Here is a 20150-nt window from a genome sequence, read left to right on the forward strand (position 1 = left end):
ACATTTGCCTGGGATGTAAAGTACCTAATAACATTTACTCCATTTACTGTTATTGAGTAGCTTTTTGCGTACTTTTCAAAATCACTAATTTTACTTTTTTGAAGTACATTTTGAGGGGAGTATTGTACTGCACTACATTTTAAAAAGCATTTAGAACTGAAAAAAAACATACTAAAAGCCAAAAGGAGGAGGTTCTGCCAACAAGAAAATGGCCAAAAGCTTGACTTTCACAGCACATGATAGTCAGTGGCAAGAGAGTGATTCCACATTTCATTCTAAAACAGCTGGTGCATTCGACATTAGTTTAAGTCTCAGCTTATAAAAAAATATCCTTGTTATCGATTTATATTCTCTTGTAGTTATTTCACATTACAAATAGCTAATATTTTAATGTATAACCCCCTCAGGTTTCAAAAGTAGCTACTTAGTACTCAGTACTTAAAGTTAATTTTGAATTACTTACTTTTACTTTTGCTTGAGTAGATTATAGATTGCTACTATAAATTCTGCTTATGTAAATTTTATCAAAAGTAACTTAACTTTTACTTGAGTACAATAGTCTAGTACTTCTCCCACCTCTGTAAGAGGCCTAGCCCAAACCCTGGCAAACAGCCCTATACCATTATCCCTCCTCCACCAAACTTCACAGTTGTCACAATGCAGTCAGGCAGGTAATGCCCTCCAGGCATCCACCAAACCCAGACTCACCCATCTGACTGCCAAACAGAACACATTTCCACTGCTCCATCGTCCAGTGTTGGTGTGCGTTACACCACTCCCTCTAATGCTTGGCATTGGACTTGGTGATGCGAAGCTTGCATGCAGCTGCTTGGCTATGAAAACCCATTCCATTAAGCTCCCACTACACAGTTTTTGTGCTTGCATTAATGCTGGTGGAAGCTCAGAACTTTTTAGCAATGGCATCAGCAGAGCATTGCTGACTTTACACACCATCCATCTGTACAGTAGCTGACTGGATCTGGGATATTATGTGGTCTTCCAGTGGCACTTGTTGAACAAGTAAAATCATTAAATCTCATTTAAAATAGTATTAATATGCCAGTATAATAAAGTGCTGACATACAGTAATCCCATGCACTGTGTATTGCATGCAGCTGCTTTACTGCTTACATTGTGCTAGAACACGTAATGACACAAGCCAGATGGACAGGGTTTAGTGCCAATTTTTAACCGCTTTTCTCCCTTGTTAGGCTGCAAGAATGCAATTAAAGAAAAAGGAAGTATATAGTTATAATGGAATGTTGATTTGACTGAGGTGGAGGACAGTGGGATTGGCAGGCTGTGAGGCTGTCTCTAGGAGAGCTAAACTACCCTACTATATAGCCAGTAGATGTGCAAACACCGTAAGGCAAAAACAACTGCACAGAAACTGATGAACAAAATGGGAAATAACACACAGGATGATGGTTTTCTCTTTGGAGGACTCCAAAAAGCATTCTTTGGCCTGTTTGCAGGGGTGATTTATTCAGAAGTTTACAGTATCTGCTTTGTATTAAAACATGAACAATTGAGCTTCTAAAACAGAGGTAATATGACACAAAGGCTTGCCTTCAAATACAAGCATGCTGTATATGAAGGCCTGGTACCTTCTGCAGTGAAATCAGGCTTAGTTTCAGACCAGGTTTTGTTAACAATATGGAACTGTCCAATATCAGTGACCTTTATGGAAATCAATGTGCAAACCTTCATTTTTTAAAGGTCTCCATTTGAATGTGATTATTGAATGTGAAATTAAAGAAAACTTAACCTTGGTGTACTTCTGTAGAAACTGGTGTATGAGAAGCTTTTATGGGAAGACAGAAAGCTGTTGATGTACCAACATTTCAATGCTGTAGGCAGAAAAAACAAAAAGTCATGCCCTTTATTGTGAAAGAAAACAGACATTTTAATGTGTATAAGACAGCTTTCTTATGAAATCAAGTGGGTGAATGTTTTGTTATCAGTTCAAACTAATTATTTCCACAGAAAATTAGTCATAAGCATGGACGAAAGACCAACATTAATTCAAGCCAAAATACAACTACTTTGCCAAACTTGGGGGGAAATAAAATTGGTGTCCTAATGGCTTTCATTTGGAGCTTATCCCTGTTTCCCCTTAAGTCTCCCACCATGCAATGATGAGATGAGAGATGTAGCCCTCTCTGCTGTCCCACATACACATTTTTATTCTGAAACCACAAGGACATTGAAATATTCATGAGAGATCTGCCGGCTAATCCAAAAGAAAAAAAGTCCATTATTAGAAGTCTCACAGGGGCTCAGCCTAATTCTAAATCTCAAGTTTATTATCAAACAGCCTCCAACGTTTTGTCGCCACATTGTGGTTTTGATTATTAATTATTCGCGAAAACAAATATTGCATGGACAAATAATATCTGGGGCGTTCATGCATGTGTTTCCAAGTCTCTGTTCGCCCATGTGTCTGCACCGCGGTGCCTTGTAGTGCAGATGATTCCTGCCTGAATTAAATAGTCGTTTCCCCCCGTTTCCTGAACTGCTTTTCATTTTGAATCAGCCCAACTGTCATTCACAGAGAGAGTAGCGCTTACAGTCAGCCTCCCTGGTAATTACAGACAAGGAAAGGTAAATGGCTTTTTGTCTTTTTTTCCTCCCTCTGCGGAGATGCTAATCAGCCTCCTTTATCAGGTTAGTGTTTTCCTGTTTGACGTGGACCAACACATCCCATCAGGCTTGTGCCAATCGACTGTCAGCTAACAACCTTTCCAGCCCCAATCCATCTCCTCATCCGTTCCTTTATTGACCCACTCAACATCAGTCATCTTTTGGGGTCCTTCTGGTACCGCAGTCTTCTACGTATGCATAATTAGAATCAAGCTGGCTGTCAGTCACGGGGATATTTGATGCCCCCGTCGCAGGTCATTTGATTAAAGTCTCCAGCAGTAATAGAGGACAGAAGCAAGGACTGTTGGGACAGAATACTAACAAGGACGCCTAATGGCGTTTCCTCTGACTCAACAGTGCAATCACGCAGGTTGTCTGGGTGACAAAAATAAATGGGAATAAATGAAGCAATTAAAGTAGGCTGTGGTGATGCACGGTTATTAAACACGTTTGAGGTGGTCGGTGTGTTTTGTGTGTGTAGATGGTTGTGCGGCAAGAAGGGAGCAGATGGTGGAGACTGAGCAGCCTGTCGATGAGCGCCACACTGATAGGAAAGGTAAAAAAAGAGGCCCAACCTCAGCCTCTACTCAAGCCATCTCTGCCAAAACTGCACACTTGAGAGCACCCTGAATAACAATCCAGCTTTTTCATCAGCCTTTCATCGAAGTAGCCTGAGCTCCCTCCACTCTGCTGCTTTTAAATACAGGGTGAAAGACTGGAGCAAGTGCATGGTTCAAAGGGAGTCGCAGAGAGTTGGGAGTTTTCTCTTTCCTCTTGGGTAGGAGTCTTTGTTTACTGCTCGGTCGCCTGCTGCGGGGAAACGGCATTAAAGCTTGGCTCAAGAGACAAACATCTCCGCAATGCACTAAACAAACTCTCCATGGGTTTACTCTTCCAATCCTGTTTACATCACAAACACTTTTTCGGGTGTTTTTGGCTCAAGTCTATTGGCCGTGGATGGTGACAGCTTGGGTGGGCGCGTTTGGTTTCCAGGCCGTCTGAGTTTGATGTGGACTTGTGTTTGTGGAGGTTTGTATTGATTGCTCTTTCTTCTGTGTTTAGGTGGCTGGATGGCCTGGTCGCTGTGGTCAGCCTGTGATGACTCGGGATTGCAGATGAGGAGTCGGCTGTGTGGTGCTCAGGGAAACATCCCCTGTGTGGGGAACAGCACTCAGAAGAGAGACTGCAATGAAATACCTGGTGAGTCAGTCGGCTTTTGCAGCACCTGGCTCCTTTAAAGATGTAACAGGTCGAGGACAGCTGACCAAAGGTTCCACAAGTATAATATCCCTTTGCCAGAAAATAGGAGACAACACCTGCTTCCCAAAAATAGAGAGGTTTCGGCTTCTTTTACCAAGCTTTTTAGCTGCTTTTACAATAATCAAATATATACCATGCCCTTGAATCTACACTTGTAGGATCACTTTTAACACCTGCATCCACAGATGGTGCTTCATGCACTGGTAACACCCATTACATCAGTGCCCCTCACCTGCTTGGATACAAAAGTTGAAATCTCCTTCCCCCTCTACTATAGTTTTTTTACAATAGTTCTACGTTTGACATTTTTCTTTCTTCAGGAAATGTCATGACAATGATATAAAGGAGTTGTGTCCTAGCATCAGTAGCAGCTCAAAATTTTAGAAGCTGTACCCTCAGAAAGAGCAAAATCTGGATAATTTCCCCTCCACTATTGATGCTGACAATGGGGATACTGAATTATGAAAATCCCTGACTGCTGCAGGGAAATTGACCTTTATTGATGAGGAAGACTATAGATAATGTTGGCAGTTTTATACTTGTAAAGCAGATGGATTTGCTCGACTATCATTAGGCAAATCCATCTTGAAAAGCCCCAACCCAAACTGAAAAGGTTCTGACTAATCAGCATCATTTTTGGAGAGCAAGGCGGTAGCCACAGGCAGGGTTTAGTTGTACTGTGGGCCATAAGCAATGGCTGCCTCCAGTGTAGGACTTAGCTCAGATGTAGGTATACTATAGCTGCAGTATTATCAGAAATGGACCAAATTTCTTTACAAAATAAAGAGCAAGGAGCCGCACTGAAAGCTTTTTTTACTAGAGAAGATGTTTTTGCACATCTCCTAATAGGCTTCGGCATAAATTTTAAATGATTCAGCCACAAATTTTGAGTCACATGACTCACTTAGCAGTGCTGTCTTTCAGTCACTGCATCACTTGTTGTGCTGTGTACAGATGGATACAACAACCAACCAGGACCCAAATACAGTCTGACCAGCTGCTCCCGACTGGCCAGATTGATTATTGTTTGACATTTTGGTCATAGGACTCCAGACACTCCCACAGATAGAGCAGAACTATGAGCGGTATCCTCAACTTTGAGGCATTTTTCTTTGTAAACTGTTAGACAGCTCAGTGCCCTGTTTCCACAGACGTATGTGAATGATGTCTGTGGATACAAATCTGAGAAACTACATGTAGCCATTGAGGAGAGGACAATGTCCATTTTTTTGCAACTGAGCAGTTTGGAGTATGTGTTTACTGGAATCACAGAGACAAAATGGGACTAATGTTGCATATCAAGAAATAGCTGAAAAAGTTGGCAAACCAGGAAAGCAGCGAGTATTTTATATATGCGCATTTGAACAGCTGAATGGGCTAAGCTACCGTGTTTAGCCTTTCCAATGCCCCTCCAGCCCCTCTATTATTAAAGAAATAAATGAGTAGGAAATATTCCTACCAACCAACCTCCAGCTGACACAGATGGTGATGCAGGACATGTGTGTGGAAGAGGTAGAGATAGCGGGAGAGAGAGACTGAGTGAGCAAGGATGTGCCTGGATGTAACTTCAACCTTAGTATGTGAGACTTTTTCAAAGGGAACTCCACCGATGTTTGTTACAGTCCATCCTGACTTCACTCTTACAGTGTGAGGACTCAGGTCATGCAAGACCATCAGACCGTATCACACCTAAATCGGGCACGTTGGTTTTGCATCATAAGCGATTCAGTCGCAGAGTTAGCGGCCATTCAGCCATGACTGTCATAGAGTTGGCTTGAAATCACACAGTGTAACATGGCTTAAAGTACAGGAGGTGGTATGTTCTAGCTCAGTTTCTCTGTAATGTATGGCAACAAATCAGAGCAGGTTTGGATCTTTCTTCTTCTCACTCAGATTAACAGACTGTTGGTAACCCAGTTCTTGTTCATAGTTGCATCATGTCTTTTCTTGCAAGTACAGTAGCACAGTACTGAGAAGATTTATCACCTGTCACAGGCTTTCTTTCTCCTCCCTCTGTGTCCAACATTGCGCATTATCCAAGTGAAGTGGAACCTGAATTTACAGGAAGTTGTCAACTTTGACAGGAATTTTTCAAATCAACATCCACTTTATTTTTTTAGTTAACACCAATAAATAACAGATCCACCGAAGTGTCCCTAGCTTTGCATTTTTTGTTTTGTTTTTGATTTTAGGTTTCCTTTTTTCTCCTTATATCCCACACTAGTAAAAAATAACCTTATCCACAATGAACCAGTCAGCTGGCCATAATTCAGTACTGACTTTTTTCATCCATGTGAAGGTTTCTGAGGTTTGGAGGGATCTTGAGGTTAAGCACACAATCCTTTGATCCTCCTTTAGGCCAGTTTTTCAGCATCAATCAAAAACTGATCCCTGTGACTTTGTAATCCAACCATCTGTCACCATTAAGTATGTGCACAACATCAGTCACCTCCTCACCACCCTCATCCACAGTCCATACATGCATAAAATAAGTTGTTTGTGTGTAGAACTGATGTCTTCTGCTTCTGTTAATTAACTATAATTAAGTCCACGACAATCCAACAAGTTAGCAGTTGACCCTGCTGGCCTCAGCGTACCTTATTATGCTGATGACAATCTCAAAAACTTTTCCCAAAATGATCTTTCATGGCCCGCCAGTGCTTTGCTCTCCACGCTCAGAATCCCTAATGAGCGCAGACGAAGGCGATTAATATTAATGGGTTGTCACAACACCAAATCACATCTAATTTCATTGCAAATTTCAATGAGGCGCTGGATGGATTTGTTAAGGTCACTTGCAGAGGGGCGGCGGTGGCGAGGAAGCTAAAAAATTGGGCTAAAAAATTCATCAAGAGATGTGGCGCTGAAATTAAATCGGCCCAAACCTCCCTGCAACCTTCCCCTCTCCCTCTCCTATCTGTGGGGGGGCGGGACATGTTGCAGCTGTAAATTATTGTGAAGTGTCTCAGACAGCGACTTGGGAGGTTTAATCTGACAGAGCAGAACTGTTTGCTCATTCAACAGTGGGTTTTTTATAGCGAAAGTTTAAGAACCCGCTGGTGCAGAAAGACTCTCCACGGACCGTTTATGCCGTATATTCAATGACATTTCAATTTCTCATTCACTGTTTTTGTTTCTGCATGTGTCGACTCCCCTGATGTTACAGTCCAAGGTTGTTGTGTTTTGAAGGCTGTCTCTCCAGGGGCGGTGTATGTGTCTGCATGCATTTGTGTGCATGCATGTGTTTGTCTGACCTGTGTTCCTCTCCTCTCTGCAGTCATTCTCCCTGCATCTGGTTTTGATAAGGACCAACACTGTGGAGGTAAGTGGATAAACAGCTGCCTTCACATTGTGTCTGTGTGCATGTCCAGTGTTTCCCCTTGAATGTCTCTACAGATGTCTGTCCATGTTGTTGTGTGTTCACATGCATTAAGTGTACATTTTCATGGGAGTTTGTATTTTTAGGAGGGAGGAGGAGACACTGAGGACTATTATTGTTATTCACGATCAATGTGCTCTGGCTAACCCACACTAAAACGTATTCTTTAAGCCTCTAAATAACAGATTGGAAGTAAAAAGCAACAATAATTTTTCTGGTCTTGAGAAGTGTCTCTTCACAGATCAGGCGAAGCTTGGAGCTGGTAAGATGTTTTTGGTGGTAATTGGCAAAAGAAAGCAAATTCTGACCAGGTCCCACTCCATCAAAGAGGAAAAGCTTGAAAAATTTCCCACAGCCAGACATTTCATGAGCTCAGTTTGCAGACAATTTTGCTGAAGAATTGAGCTCTTGAAAAAGGAAACAGCTATTTGAAAAAGCTCTGAGAAAATCCGATCAGCAAAAAGGAAGTACTCTACTCTGGAAAATAATCCTTCTGTTTGTGAAGTTTTAGCCAAACTGAATGAACGATTAATGTTTTACTAGTGGCCTCAACAAAGTGGACATTTGAACATCATTTTTGCAAGTGCATACCAGATAACAGTGGCTTTTTATTCCCCTCTATCAAGAACTCTGCAAAAACTTAAAGCTTATGAAATATTAGAAATGTTTAAAGATAAAAATCTAAGGACAAAAGACAACTCAGAATGTAACCTTCTAACAATAACATACAATTATTGAGACAAAAGATTTTTTTAAATCTTAACTTCTGAGAACAATTGCAGTAAATAAATTGCAAGAAAATAAGGGACTTTGGTGTTAAGTTAATAGAGTTGCAAAAGCCATTTTCACAAATGTAACTAATTTTACTTTCAGTCTTCTTGAGTTAGTTCAGGGTTGCGGCACACTTTTGAAAATCAAGTTTAAAACTTTTAAGACCTTTTATGACCTAATCAAAGAAAATGTAATAAAACTGTGCATGATTTAGCATCAGTTGTTTTTGGATTTCATGTGGGAATCAACATATTTCCTATGATTCCAGCTCCTTGAAGTTTAAAAAGGTCTTTCCACTGATCTTACACTATGCCTCATACATGTTTACACCTTGAAGCCAAATATACTTGAACATATCCTCCCCATCTTATTTTCTTTTACACCCTATCTGGGGTTTGTAAATGCATATTTAATGAAATGACTTCAATACTGCTGTGACTGCCATTAAGTCACGAAAAAGCAGACTTACAGTAAGAAGACAAAAAGCCAAATGGATGACAAATCAGTGTAAATTTAAGTAAGTGTACAGATATTTGTATGACAAAGTGTCATCTAAAACAGCCTCAGGACCCACCACCAAGTCCTTAATGAGCAATCAAGACCCAAAGAGCTGATATTTTTAATTTTCAATCAGATTTATTTAATGAAATATATTGTCTACCTCTGACAGTACAGAACATGACGAAACAAAGAGGCTGAAAAAAAGATACCAAAAGTTTTGGTGAGAAATAGAATATTCCCAAAAGTTTCCAGAAAGGTTCCCAAAAAATTCCTTAAGTTTCCAGCAAAACATCCTCAAATTTTCCTGGAAACCTCCTAGAAAAGACTGCTGAAAGATTTTGTGATAAGATGTAAAAAAATACCGTTTTATTGGAAAATTTCTTCAGGTTTATCTACAGGAAAAGTCCCGGTCAAACCCACAGGTTTCTTGGAAAATACCCACAGAAAACTCCCCAAAATTGTGGAGAACTCTCAAACCATCTTGGGGAAATTATTTTAGGTTTCCTAAAAACATTTACAGGCAAAATTCCTTGACGATTTTATATGAATTCACAATAAAACTTCCTTAATAACGTTTTTTTCTCATCTTTGTTTTAAAAAACTAAAATACCAAAAACTAATAGCGCTGTGAACAATGTCTGCTTTTCTCTGTACTCCTGGCGTGTTGCAGTAATGTCTGACACAGGTGTTCTGTTGTTGTTTTAATTCCCTGCACATCATTTACAAGGGGCATCCACAGACAGCTCCTTCCTCCCCTGAAATGACACAGTGCTCTTCTAAAGACAAGTTCACACTTTCACTTCACACAAAAAACTCTCAAGAGGGCTGCCTGGAAAAATCCAGGCACAGTCACAGAGTGTTCACACATGAGGCTAATGCCAAAAATTAAAGGAAGTTTTCAGGAGTTTTATGCAAGGTGACTTTCCTCAATAAGGTACTGATGTCTTTTTCATGACAACTGAAATCAGAGGATTACATTTTTGGTTCATGTTAGATAAAAACTAAGCCAGGAATAAAGAGACATATTTTTTTAAAATCATGTAATTTTATAAGCCCAACCTCTCAGTAACACTCCACATATCCTTTTTATTTCCCAGCATTCACCTCCATCCACCTAATTGCCACCGGTGTTTCCTGTTTCCTCGGGGCGGGGCTGCTGTCCTTCCTGATCTACGTCTACTGTCAGCGTTTCCACAAGCCTTCACAGGAGTCTGCCATCATTCATCCCACCACCCCAAACCACCTCAACTACAAGGGCAACACCACGCCAAAGAATGAGAAGTACACGCCCATGGAGTTCAAGGTACGGGACCTGGAAGGTGCTGTTAAGATATCATACAGATAAAAGAAAAACAGATGCAAAGAGAAGTACATTTTTCTTTGTTTTACATAAATTTAAACACATATGATTTAAGGTGGAAGATTCAAGGGCAATGTATGTGATTCATGTTTTATTTAGAGCATTTATTCATGCATTGATCTCAAAAGGGCACCAGCCAAAAAAGATGAATTACTGTTCATTTTTATTCCTCCTTGTGTTTATACAGAACCTGTAGGCTTTAAGCCTCCTTCCTCCCCAGAAACCAAGTCCTTATTAATGGGTCCCATTAGCTTTCTAAGTCATTAGTGAGGCCTCGACCTCCCACTGCCATCGGTCTACTGTGCATTCACATTTACAGCAAGCTGGAAACTATTTTCACCTGAGACTATGGCATGCTACACTTTTTAAAGTTATTTTAATTTGTCTTCAGGCTATGGATTGCACTTAGTGGTAACAGCTTGAGCAAAACAAAAGCTAACCTGGTCCAGAACAGGCATGTAAACTTTAATCTGTAATAAGGGCTGAATGATGGCGGTGCTAGCACTGCTAATGTTCACCTGATGCAGTGATCCATTGAGAAATGAACTGTGCTCAGCTTTGAAGATTTCCTGAATATTTCTTAACTTTTGATCAGTCAGCTAAAAGCATTTAACATTTGCATTTAAAGAGATTTGAATGGTCCCCTAGAAACATCCCTAGTGAGCTCAATAAAGCTCCTCTGATTCAGCATCATCAACAATTACTTAAGCCAGGGGTGTCCAAACTTTTTCCACTGAGGGTCACGTACAGAAATATATAAGGACATTGGGGCCACTTTAATGTACATAAGATGAGGTATATGGTATCGATGAAGTCAGAAGCAGAATAAGGGAGGAGCTGAGGTGGAGGAAGGTTGTAAGAGCAGCTTGCAGAGAGAGCAGCAGAGTGTGGCCAGGCAAAAGAAGTTTAAATGAGGCAGCATGAGAGCAATGGCCAATAGCGTGCTTAGCGCGAATCATCTTGCCATCAGCTGATGAGGGCTTGCGTTAGATCAGCTGAATGGGCCAGAGCTTGAATCCATGGCCTGCCTGAACTAACACTAAACGCTCAATTTAATGGCTGACAAGGCAAATAGACAATAATTTCCAGGCTTTTGGGGATACCAATCAGATTCCATGGGTCCCTGTTTGCCCCTAGTTGCCACTGGCTTAGCCCCTGGAAATATTTTGGGAACTGCTATTTGCTGCCAAAACTCATCAGGGCGTTAGAAAACAAGACTTTTGATTGGCAATATTCAATTGTGGGCCATATTTCATTTTATTTCTAGAATTTGCTGTGGGCCAATCACAATTGGACTGCGGGCCGCATTTGGCCCCTGGGGCATCGTTTGGGCACCCCTGACTTAAACCTTTGGCTGCCACTGTATGTTGGTTGGTCAATTGGTTGGTCGATGGGCCCTCTTCTGACTAAATCATGTTTGATGAGAAAATCACAAAAATAGATGGCAGAGGGGAAAGTGTTTGTGAGAAACAAGTGTGCAATGGAGGAAATTAGAAACAGAGGAGCGTGCAGCACTGGTCAGTCCAGCTTGAGAGAGGGAAGCAAGCAAGCAGTTACTCAGAATGTCTTTTTCTGATTGTTTCACAGTGGAAACACCATAAAAAAAAACTTTGAAAAACATCCACAGTTTAGCTCAGTAGGTAGAACAAGCACCCACATACAGAGGATAAAGTCCTTGACACACTGGTTGCAGGATTGAATCCTGATCCTGGAGCTGTTTAGTTACTGTCTCTCTTCAGCTGTCCTGTCACATTAAGGAAACCCCTTGTACTGAAGTGGTGCTGCGAGTGCCGCAGTCTGTTTTTGAAATCTCTCAAATCAGCCAAAAAAAGGTGGAAACCTTCTTTCTGTGTGACTCTAAATTTTGTTCCACAGAGACTACGACATGCAGTTTCTGCACAGCTATGTCACTTTTTTAGTACTAGCTAATTTTGTCATATGTGGTTTGAACAATTTCATTTCTGCGCTCTCATGCCAAAAGTTAAGACATCGGTTCAAGCACACATTAAGCAGATATGCCAGTCACAGTAGAGAACTACTGTCATATTATACTGAGTCTAACCATCCCAGTAAACAGCTGACTTTAAATATTTGATAGTGTCTTAGACACAGGGAGGAGGAGGTGGGATCTTTGGGAGGTAAGTGGAGAAAATTCACCCCACACTGCTAAAAAGTACATGCATTTGGCAGGTGGCAGGTGCTAATTTCCCACCCTGCCCTCACGATTGTGCGTGTCAGAATGTGTTGTAGCGTGACATAATTATGACCACAGTTCAACAAGACTATCCATCCGTTTTCTTTACTGCTTATCCCATTCAGGGTAGTGGGGGGTTGGAGCCTGTCCCAGCTGTCACTGGGCGAGAGACAGGGTACAACCTGGACTGGTCAGCAGTCACTCGCTGACATGTAAAGACCCTCACACTCACATCTACGGCCAGTTTAGAGTCACCAATTAAACTAACAAGCATGTCTTTGGTGGTGGGGGAAACCAGAGTACCTGGAGAGAACCTGGAGAGAACCTGGAGAGAACCTTCTCACAGAAAGGCGCTGACCAGGGAGTGACCCAGGAAGCTTCTTGCTGTGAGGCAGCAATGCTGACCCCTGCACTGCTATGCATCATGTTGATGCATCAACACGAGTCTACTGTTTCTTTGTTGACTGTTGTTTGCTGACTTGTTTAAACCATTGTAGGCTAATTTTGGCTCAGATTCATTCTAAGGCCTCTGTGCTTGTCAACAGTTTTTTAAATGCTGACATAATTTTCTGTGCTGTTTTGCCAAAATGAGCCTCTAGGTATCGATGTAATACTCAAACTGGATTTTCTCAATTTCACGTTACCTTGTCTTGTGTAATCGGTCTGAATGTGTCCTCTACTTGACTTCACTTCTCTGCCTGCAAGGATTAATCTTAACCTTTCTGTCAACCTAACAACATCTCAGATCCTACCAAAGCTTGACAGGAACATGGTGTCAAACCACAGTGACCCGGCTCTGTGTTTCTCATCGCATCAGCCTCCTGACACTTGTCATGCTTGTTGTTTTTGTTGTTGCGGGTGCACATGGTGCTGACAGCCATGGCGGTGCTGAGAGCCTGAACTCATTAGCTTTAATGACCAGAAGGGGCCAGACTCTGTCTGTTGTGTAGCCAATGCCAATGTGTACCACTACAGCAATGTTTATCCAACAGGTTCCCCTGTCCTCCAGGCCAATTTATGATGCCCAGCGTTGTGTATTTCACCGACTCTAACCTGATTATCTTCCTGCCTCGGTCCCCAGAGCTGTTCAGATGGATTACATTAGTCTAATGCTTCCCTGGGAAAGTGTTTCACCTTATGTTCAGCTTTTACCAGACACTCAGCAATTGCATTAGAATAAAATGTGGGTTTTAGACTTGTTTTTATTTAAGAGGCCTGCAGTAAATTCCCGCAATGTCATAAATTAGTGTATTGAGTAGGCTTGACATGAACTAAATTAAATTTATTAAATTGGTTTGCTTTGGTTATGAATACACTTAGAGTACACGAGCCAGCATCTCAAGGCTAGTGGCCCTCATTCACATGTGGACATGAATTACTGACACTATTTCTGAGTCTTTTATAGTAAACATGGTGTCTACATTGCAAAAGCTAACTTAACATGTCTATTGGGTTTGTCATTGGCTTTTACAAACCTTTTTCACAAATACCTGAAAACATCATAGCAATACTGAAAAAAATGTTTCAAACCTATTCTACTTATTAAAGGGGTTTTCTATGTGAATGAAAGTCTGTGTGATGATACAGTGAGACGATTTTTGTACTAGAATAAAGAGAAACATACTGAATTTAAAAAAGAATCAGGTTGATGTTTTGGGCACTCTTTGAAAGATTCTAGTCTGCAAAAATCCTTTTTACATTTTATTTTCAACTGCCATAGCAATATGAGGAAGTTATAATGAGTCTCATGAATGTAAAGTAATATAAGGTCAAGACAGGAAAAGGTTTTGCACAGCTTAATTTAATAATTCATTCTATATTTTTGCATAAAGACTCATTAGGTCATACTAAACAATCTTTTTGTCCACTGACATGGTCAGTGTATCAGATCAACAATCACAGAGCCATAAATTTGTGCCTTGCCTTGACTGACATACATTTATGACAGAGTGGTGTCGAGCAGTTCACCTACCTTGGTGGCGTAAGCCATCAATCTGCTGACTGCAAGACCAGGATCAACCGCCGACTTGGACTCGCACATGGGGCGATGGGTTCATTGAGCAAGAAAGTGAGGTGTCCTGGTATCTGAGCATGTGGAAGAAGGTCAGAGTCTTTCGGTTTCTTGGTCCTTCCGGTCTTGTAAGGTCTGGACATCTACTGATGGACAGAGGTGCCAACTGGACTCCTTTGTGACAACTTTGCATCTTTGGATATCGTTGGCAAGACTGTGTTTCCAATGTTTACATGCTCAGGAGAGCGGGGAGGGGACGAGTCAGTTACTTGATACAGCAACCATAGCTGCACTTTCACAGGCACCTGGTACACTTTCTCAGGTCTGATCCAGCTCACTGCATACTGGGTGCCCAGGACCTAGTGGGCAGGTCCAGGCGCCAATGGGGGACCGCATGCGATGTGGAAGGGGCAGCTGGGAGGATGCCTGAAGATCAAGAATAAGACAGGCTTAAGTCAGGCTAACTTGCTTAGCTATTAGCACCATCTCATGGTCTAATTTATAAACCCTATCCTTCTGTCATCTGGCAGATCCATGTTGTAAAACTACAGTCTGAAATGATTGTGCCAATTCTGAAAATGGACCAATCAGCATCATTTTAAGAGAACCAGTCAGTCCCTATTGTAGGTCTTAGTTGTACTGGAAGCTAGTACCCATGGCTTTCACCAGTGTAGCAATTAGCTGGGATGTAGCTATGATATAGATGTAGTTTTATCAGAACTGGACTACTTTTCTTTTATAACAAAAGAAAGCCACACAGAAAGCTTTTTTTTCCTGACCTGCTTTGGCACGGGTTTGTGATATTGTGGTATTTACATTAGGACATCGCCTCGGTGTAGGGATTAGCTGGGATAGAGCTGTACTAAAACGGGAGTTTCTATCAGATTTGGACTGCATTTTCTTGACTAAAAAAAGAGCAAAGAGCCAAACTGAATAGTTTTCTTGGTGTAGATGCTTTTGCATTTCTCCTGATCGGCCTTGGCATAAGTTTTATCCACCAACAAGCACCACCATTTATAAACTACAACAGCACTCAAGTTACTTACCAGCACTTACTTACCATGACTACTACCTCCCTCTGATTGGCCTGTTATTAAGTTGACAGAAAGAGCATTTATCCACTCACCCTTCAGGAAGGGGCACATGAGACAGTCTATCTGGTGTGTCAGGCTAGCCTTAAATTTGATCATAACAAGGTTTATGACCTCAGCATGAGGACAACATTGCTGTTACCAGTGTTTAAGTGGAAAAAATGTTCCACCAGTATACCTTATTTTAACCATAATGACTTTGTTATAAGGGATTCTTTGATCATAATTGGACTATAGTCCATGTTGCTAGCTGTTAACCTTACCAGTGTCCCAGTATGACCTGTTTCTTCTTTTTTCCTTTTATTCCAGACACTGAACAAGAACAACCTGCTGCCAGACGAAAGATCCAACTTCTTCCCGACACAACTTCAGCAGACGAACGTCTACACAACCACCTACTATCCCACAACGCTAGGCAAGTTCGACTACCAGCCCAACTCCTCCCCTTCGCCATGCAGGACCTACAACAACAGCAACAACAGCTGAGACACGCCACATAACTGCATCTCCAAACCCTCTTGCCAGCGCCCATAAACAGACACCAACAAAATGCCATGGTGACATAACTGAACCGACGTGAACTGAAACATTTCTCAGATTTTTCCTCACACCATCACCACTCTTCTGGCTCTTCCACATGGTCAGATTTTTTTCTTCAAGGGCGTTTCTGGAACTTTCCATTCAGAGATGTAGGTTTGGATAACAAGTCCCTGGTCCTGGTGCAGTCAAGGACTTACGCAACCAGCTGAGGGAGTGTTATTGTAAGGGCCTGACTGGATAAAGCAGAATCAACTCAGAGGATAATTTGGAAGGATGCCTAGCAGAACCATGTATGCCTCTACTCACATTATTGAGACCAGGACTATTCAGCACAGGTGCTGAATTGAGCAACTTTGAATAAAAATGTAATAATTGCTCTGGATCTGGTCACCATTTCACACCTCTCAATTACTAACCACATTGTCAGGCTGTAATGAACTTTGAATCCCACAACAACAAAGCAGTTACTGAGAACAAACAGTGCTTATTGTTATGTCCTTGCCACACAGCACTGTGGGACAGAACAACAACAAAAGGGAGAACTCAGTGAGGTTGACGATAAAGTAAATTAGAGATCAATATCAGTTTATTTGTCAGGGGCGGATGCACGCCCTACGTTAGTGGTGTTTCACATAACTTCAAGATTAAAACCTCCATAAGTTTATGGACAGCTGTTTGGAAGAGACACACGGCTACACTTCTGTCTGAGCTGGAGAAAATTCTCTCTGAGTCACTTACCTTCACGGACAAGGACGTTCACTGGAGCGAGAGGGATTTGGGAGAAGCAGTCTGAACTGTATATAAAGCTTTGGGAATGCCTTGGGTGCCTGTATGCAATAGAGGGCAGGGGCGAGATTTGTTTTTCTTCTGTTTTCTTTTTTCGAAGAACAATAAAGACTTCTGTAAGGGATTTAATTGATTCTCCAATTAATTCTCCAAAAGATGCATTGAATCTACTGAGTGCTAAATAGCCCAGTGGTCATATCAAATATGGCCAGTGTGCTGAACAACTGGATTTGGTTTTATATGGTGATAGAATAAGCTAGTAGACTGGCACTTGTTCTTTTTTTAATCTTTGTTTTTTAAGATGTTTGTTTTATTCTCAGACAAGCCGTAGCATAGGAGGAAGTATTCTGTTTAATAAAACTTGCTAATAATTCTTGCTTCTTTGATTTCACTTCACTGAATGGTTGCATTCCTTTGTGATGTTAATTTTCATATGTTTGTTGTTGCATCTTTAACACATGAAATGTTTAAGGGATATTCAAATATTTGTGAAGTTGGGGTTTTTTAAGATACATAGCAATAGTAGTGGCATTACACTCCAGTGGTTTTATTGAGCATTGCCCCTTTAGGCATGATTCAGTTTGGGAAAGCTAGGCTATACAGCGCTACAGATGGGTGCTTTCCCCATATTTTAGGTAAAAATGGGCCAGAAACAATGGTGGCTAAATTGTACACTATACTGACCATTTTTAAGCATTTATTTTTCAGCCAGAAAGCCTCATTGTTCTACAGCCGTTGTGCATCTGATCAGCTGTTTGGTCAGAGGGCTTCATCAGAGGAGACAACAACAAACTAAGCAAAAACTAGTTATTTCAGCTCAGTTTACCACTTTAAAAGCTTACACATAGTTTTCATGTGGTAAACATACCATGCTTACTGTAGCTTGTCTAATTATCAGCCATTTGAAGAATAGTCGACAATGTTCTCAGCAAATGTTGGCCTCAGCTAGAGACCTCCATTGGGCACTGGGATGTTTTGAAGCATAGAGGCCATGGTTCTCAGCTGGAAAACAGGAGATTCCAACCGGGTTGGGAATGAGTCTCTGCCTCAGGTGAAGGACTTCAAGTATCTGAGGGTCTTGTTCAAGAGAGAGAGTAAAAGGGAGTGTGAGATGTACAGGCGGTTTGGTGCGTTGTTGGCAACACTGCTGGCATTGTGCCAATCTGTTGTGGTGAAGCGGGAATTGAGCCGAAAGGCGAAGTTTACGATTTTCTGAGTAAGACAGTGTGTTGTTTCAGAGCACATGGGTGAAAGTCAGAGTCTTTCAGTCCTTGGTTTCCCGGTCTTACTATACTCTTGTGAGGTCTGGATTGATCTGATGGCTTGACTCTTTTGTGACAACTTATCTTCAGACATTTTTGGGTATCGCTGTTAGACCATGTGTCTAATGCTGATGTGCTCAGGGGGCAGCTGGGGGGATACCTGGAGGGATGTGGCATGTGCCTGGCGCAGGCCTAAAGGATGGCTATTGATGGAGTTACCTGGAATGACTGTACCCATCTGAAGCACTGTATAGCCTAGCTTCTCCAAGCATATCATTCTTAAATGGGTGCGGTACTCTAAAATCCCTGGCAGCTAACACCACTATAATTGCTAAGTACCTCATACAACCCAACTTCAAAAATGTCAAAATATCTCTTTAACAAAGATGAATAAAAATTGTTATGTGTTTTTAAGTAAATGTCAAAAAAGCATCCATTTGGCCCTGCTTGAAAAGAAAAAGACAAAAAAAACTAAATCATGCTTGCTAAGATGTTTGATCAGATCAGTATGAGTGCATGTGAGCGTGGATGCGTGTACATAAAAAAAAAATGTACCAGATGACTGTGTGACTGTATGTGATTCAAGGAGGTCGCTGTATTTTGTACAATGTAAATTCTTTCATACATAAGACTATATATGAGGAAATGGCGATCTATTTGTGCATTTTTTTTCCACATTCTGTCGCTGACCCTCCAGGCATTCTACTGTTTTTCTATATTTCATGTATGAGATGTTAATCATTGTAAGTTAACGCATCCTCGCACTTCTGGTTCCTGCAGAGGTGAAGCAGACACTATTTATAGTCCCAAGCTTGGTTTTTAAAGGGCATTTCCACAGCTATATTTTATTATTATTATTATTATTATTATTATTGCCTGACAGATAAATGCTAACCCAGCAATGCTTTTTCAGTTCAGCTACTGTACATGCACGAGATGAGAGCTCTATCTGTATATAGGAGCAGCAGCCTTGTGCAGTCCGTTTAATGACCCTGCAGAGGATTGTGTAAATGTATCTGTATATTGTATAGCTAACACTGTTTGTTTAAAAAAAGCCTTATAGTTGTTTAAAAAAAAGTGCAGCAGCTAAGTACACACCAACCATGAGGTTTGTTTGGGGACAGAGCTCCATGATGTGACCAACCGCCTGTGGCTCTTGACCTCCTCCAGCTGTTAAAACATCAAATTTCCAGAGACGCATGAACCCTGGCTCAAAGTATCTCTGTGTAGCAACAATAATGAGAGAATCAAATAATAAAGACAGCAAAAAGTCACAATTAATGGACAAACTGATCAAGATGGATGAAGTCATTTCAGTCTAAACTTAGACTCTATTAGCCTGGTCTGAGGAGAGTCCTCTAGTTGGTCAAATTTGAGCTCTGTCCCCTGCGATGTGAGGCTCTGTGCCCTTCTATGCAACTTACCAGGTGTACTGTTAGACCTGTCATGTAGACTGTAATCACTGCCTTTTAGACACTGTGAATTTTTTGGTACCCTATATTTTTGTATATTGTACATTATAAAAGGATAATAAACCTTGATGCCAACAAAGCAGTAGAGCCCCATAACTGGATCTGTCTCACTAATGGATTTCAGAAGACAAGCAACAAGAGTTGAAGATTCAACGACTTCACCTGGTGCTTAGAAAAAGAATTCAACCATTGGATGCTTCACTCTTTTTTGATTTTATAAATCAATGATGGTCAATGTAATTTGGCTTTTTTGACAAAAAAATCTCTTTATCGTCAAAGGCAAAACAGATTTCTATGAAGTAATGTAAATTAAACAAAATACTTAGGATAGAATAAGTTATTTCATAAATATTCACCCCCTTTAAAATGATTGACTTAATTCAACTGAGTAGTCTCACAACTAGTGAAATAGGGATCAGCTGAGTGTAGTGAATGTGTCTTAAGTGCTTGTAGTATAAAGACACCTCTCTGTCTAGAAGGTTCAGTCACTGTTTAATCAGTGTTCCTGGCTACCATTACACCATGAAGACAAAAGAACACCCCATGCAACTCAGAGAAAAGGTTATTGAGAAGTAGAAGTCAGGGGATGAATGCAAAAAATTCCAAGTCATTGAACAACCCCCAGAGTTCAGTTAAATCCATTATTAAGAAATGGAAGGAATATGGCACATGTGTGATGTGTGATCAGGCCATCCGCAAAAACTGAGTGACCGTGCAAGAAGCAAGTTCTTCACCAGTCCAAGCTTTATGGGAGAGTGGCAAAGAGAAAGCCACTGCTGAAGAAAACTCAGATTAAATCAGGGCTAGAGTTCGCCACAAGGCATGTTGGAGACTCCATGGTCAAGTAGATGAAAGTTCTTAGGTCTGATGAGACCAAAAT

General features: G+C 41.1%; 1 protein-coding gene across 3 annotated transcripts in view; it reads left to right on the top strand.

Annotated features, from left to right (window-relative positions):
• The window catches only part of sema5ba (sema domain, seven thrombospondin repeats (type 1 and type 1-like), transmembrane domain (TM) and short cytoplasmic domain, (semaphorin) 5Ba), a 332738-nt gene extending 313385 nt beyond the window's left edge, over window positions 1-19353 (top strand). For all 3 annotated transcript variants that reach the window (XM_041807240.1, XM_041807241.1, XM_041807242.1), the window contains 4 exons: window positions 3706-3843; window positions 7181-7225; window positions 9652-9857; window positions 15520-19353. In XM_041807240.1, the coding sequence (XP_041663174.1) occupies window positions 3706-3843; window positions 7181-7225; window positions 9652-9857; window positions 15520-15696 (566 nt within the window). In that variant the 3' untranslated portion in view covers window positions 15697-19353. The remainder of the gene's footprint in view (window positions 1-3705; window positions 3844-7180; window positions 7226-9651; window positions 9858-15519) is intronic.
• Window positions 19354-20150: the final 797 nt, after the last annotated feature.

This window comes from Cheilinus undulatus, linkage group 15, assembly GCF_018320785.1.
Source record: "Cheilinus undulatus linkage group 15, ASM1832078v1, whole genome shotgun sequence".
NCBI lineage: Eukaryota > Metazoa > Chordata > Actinopteri > Labriformes > Labridae > Cheilinus > Cheilinus undulatus.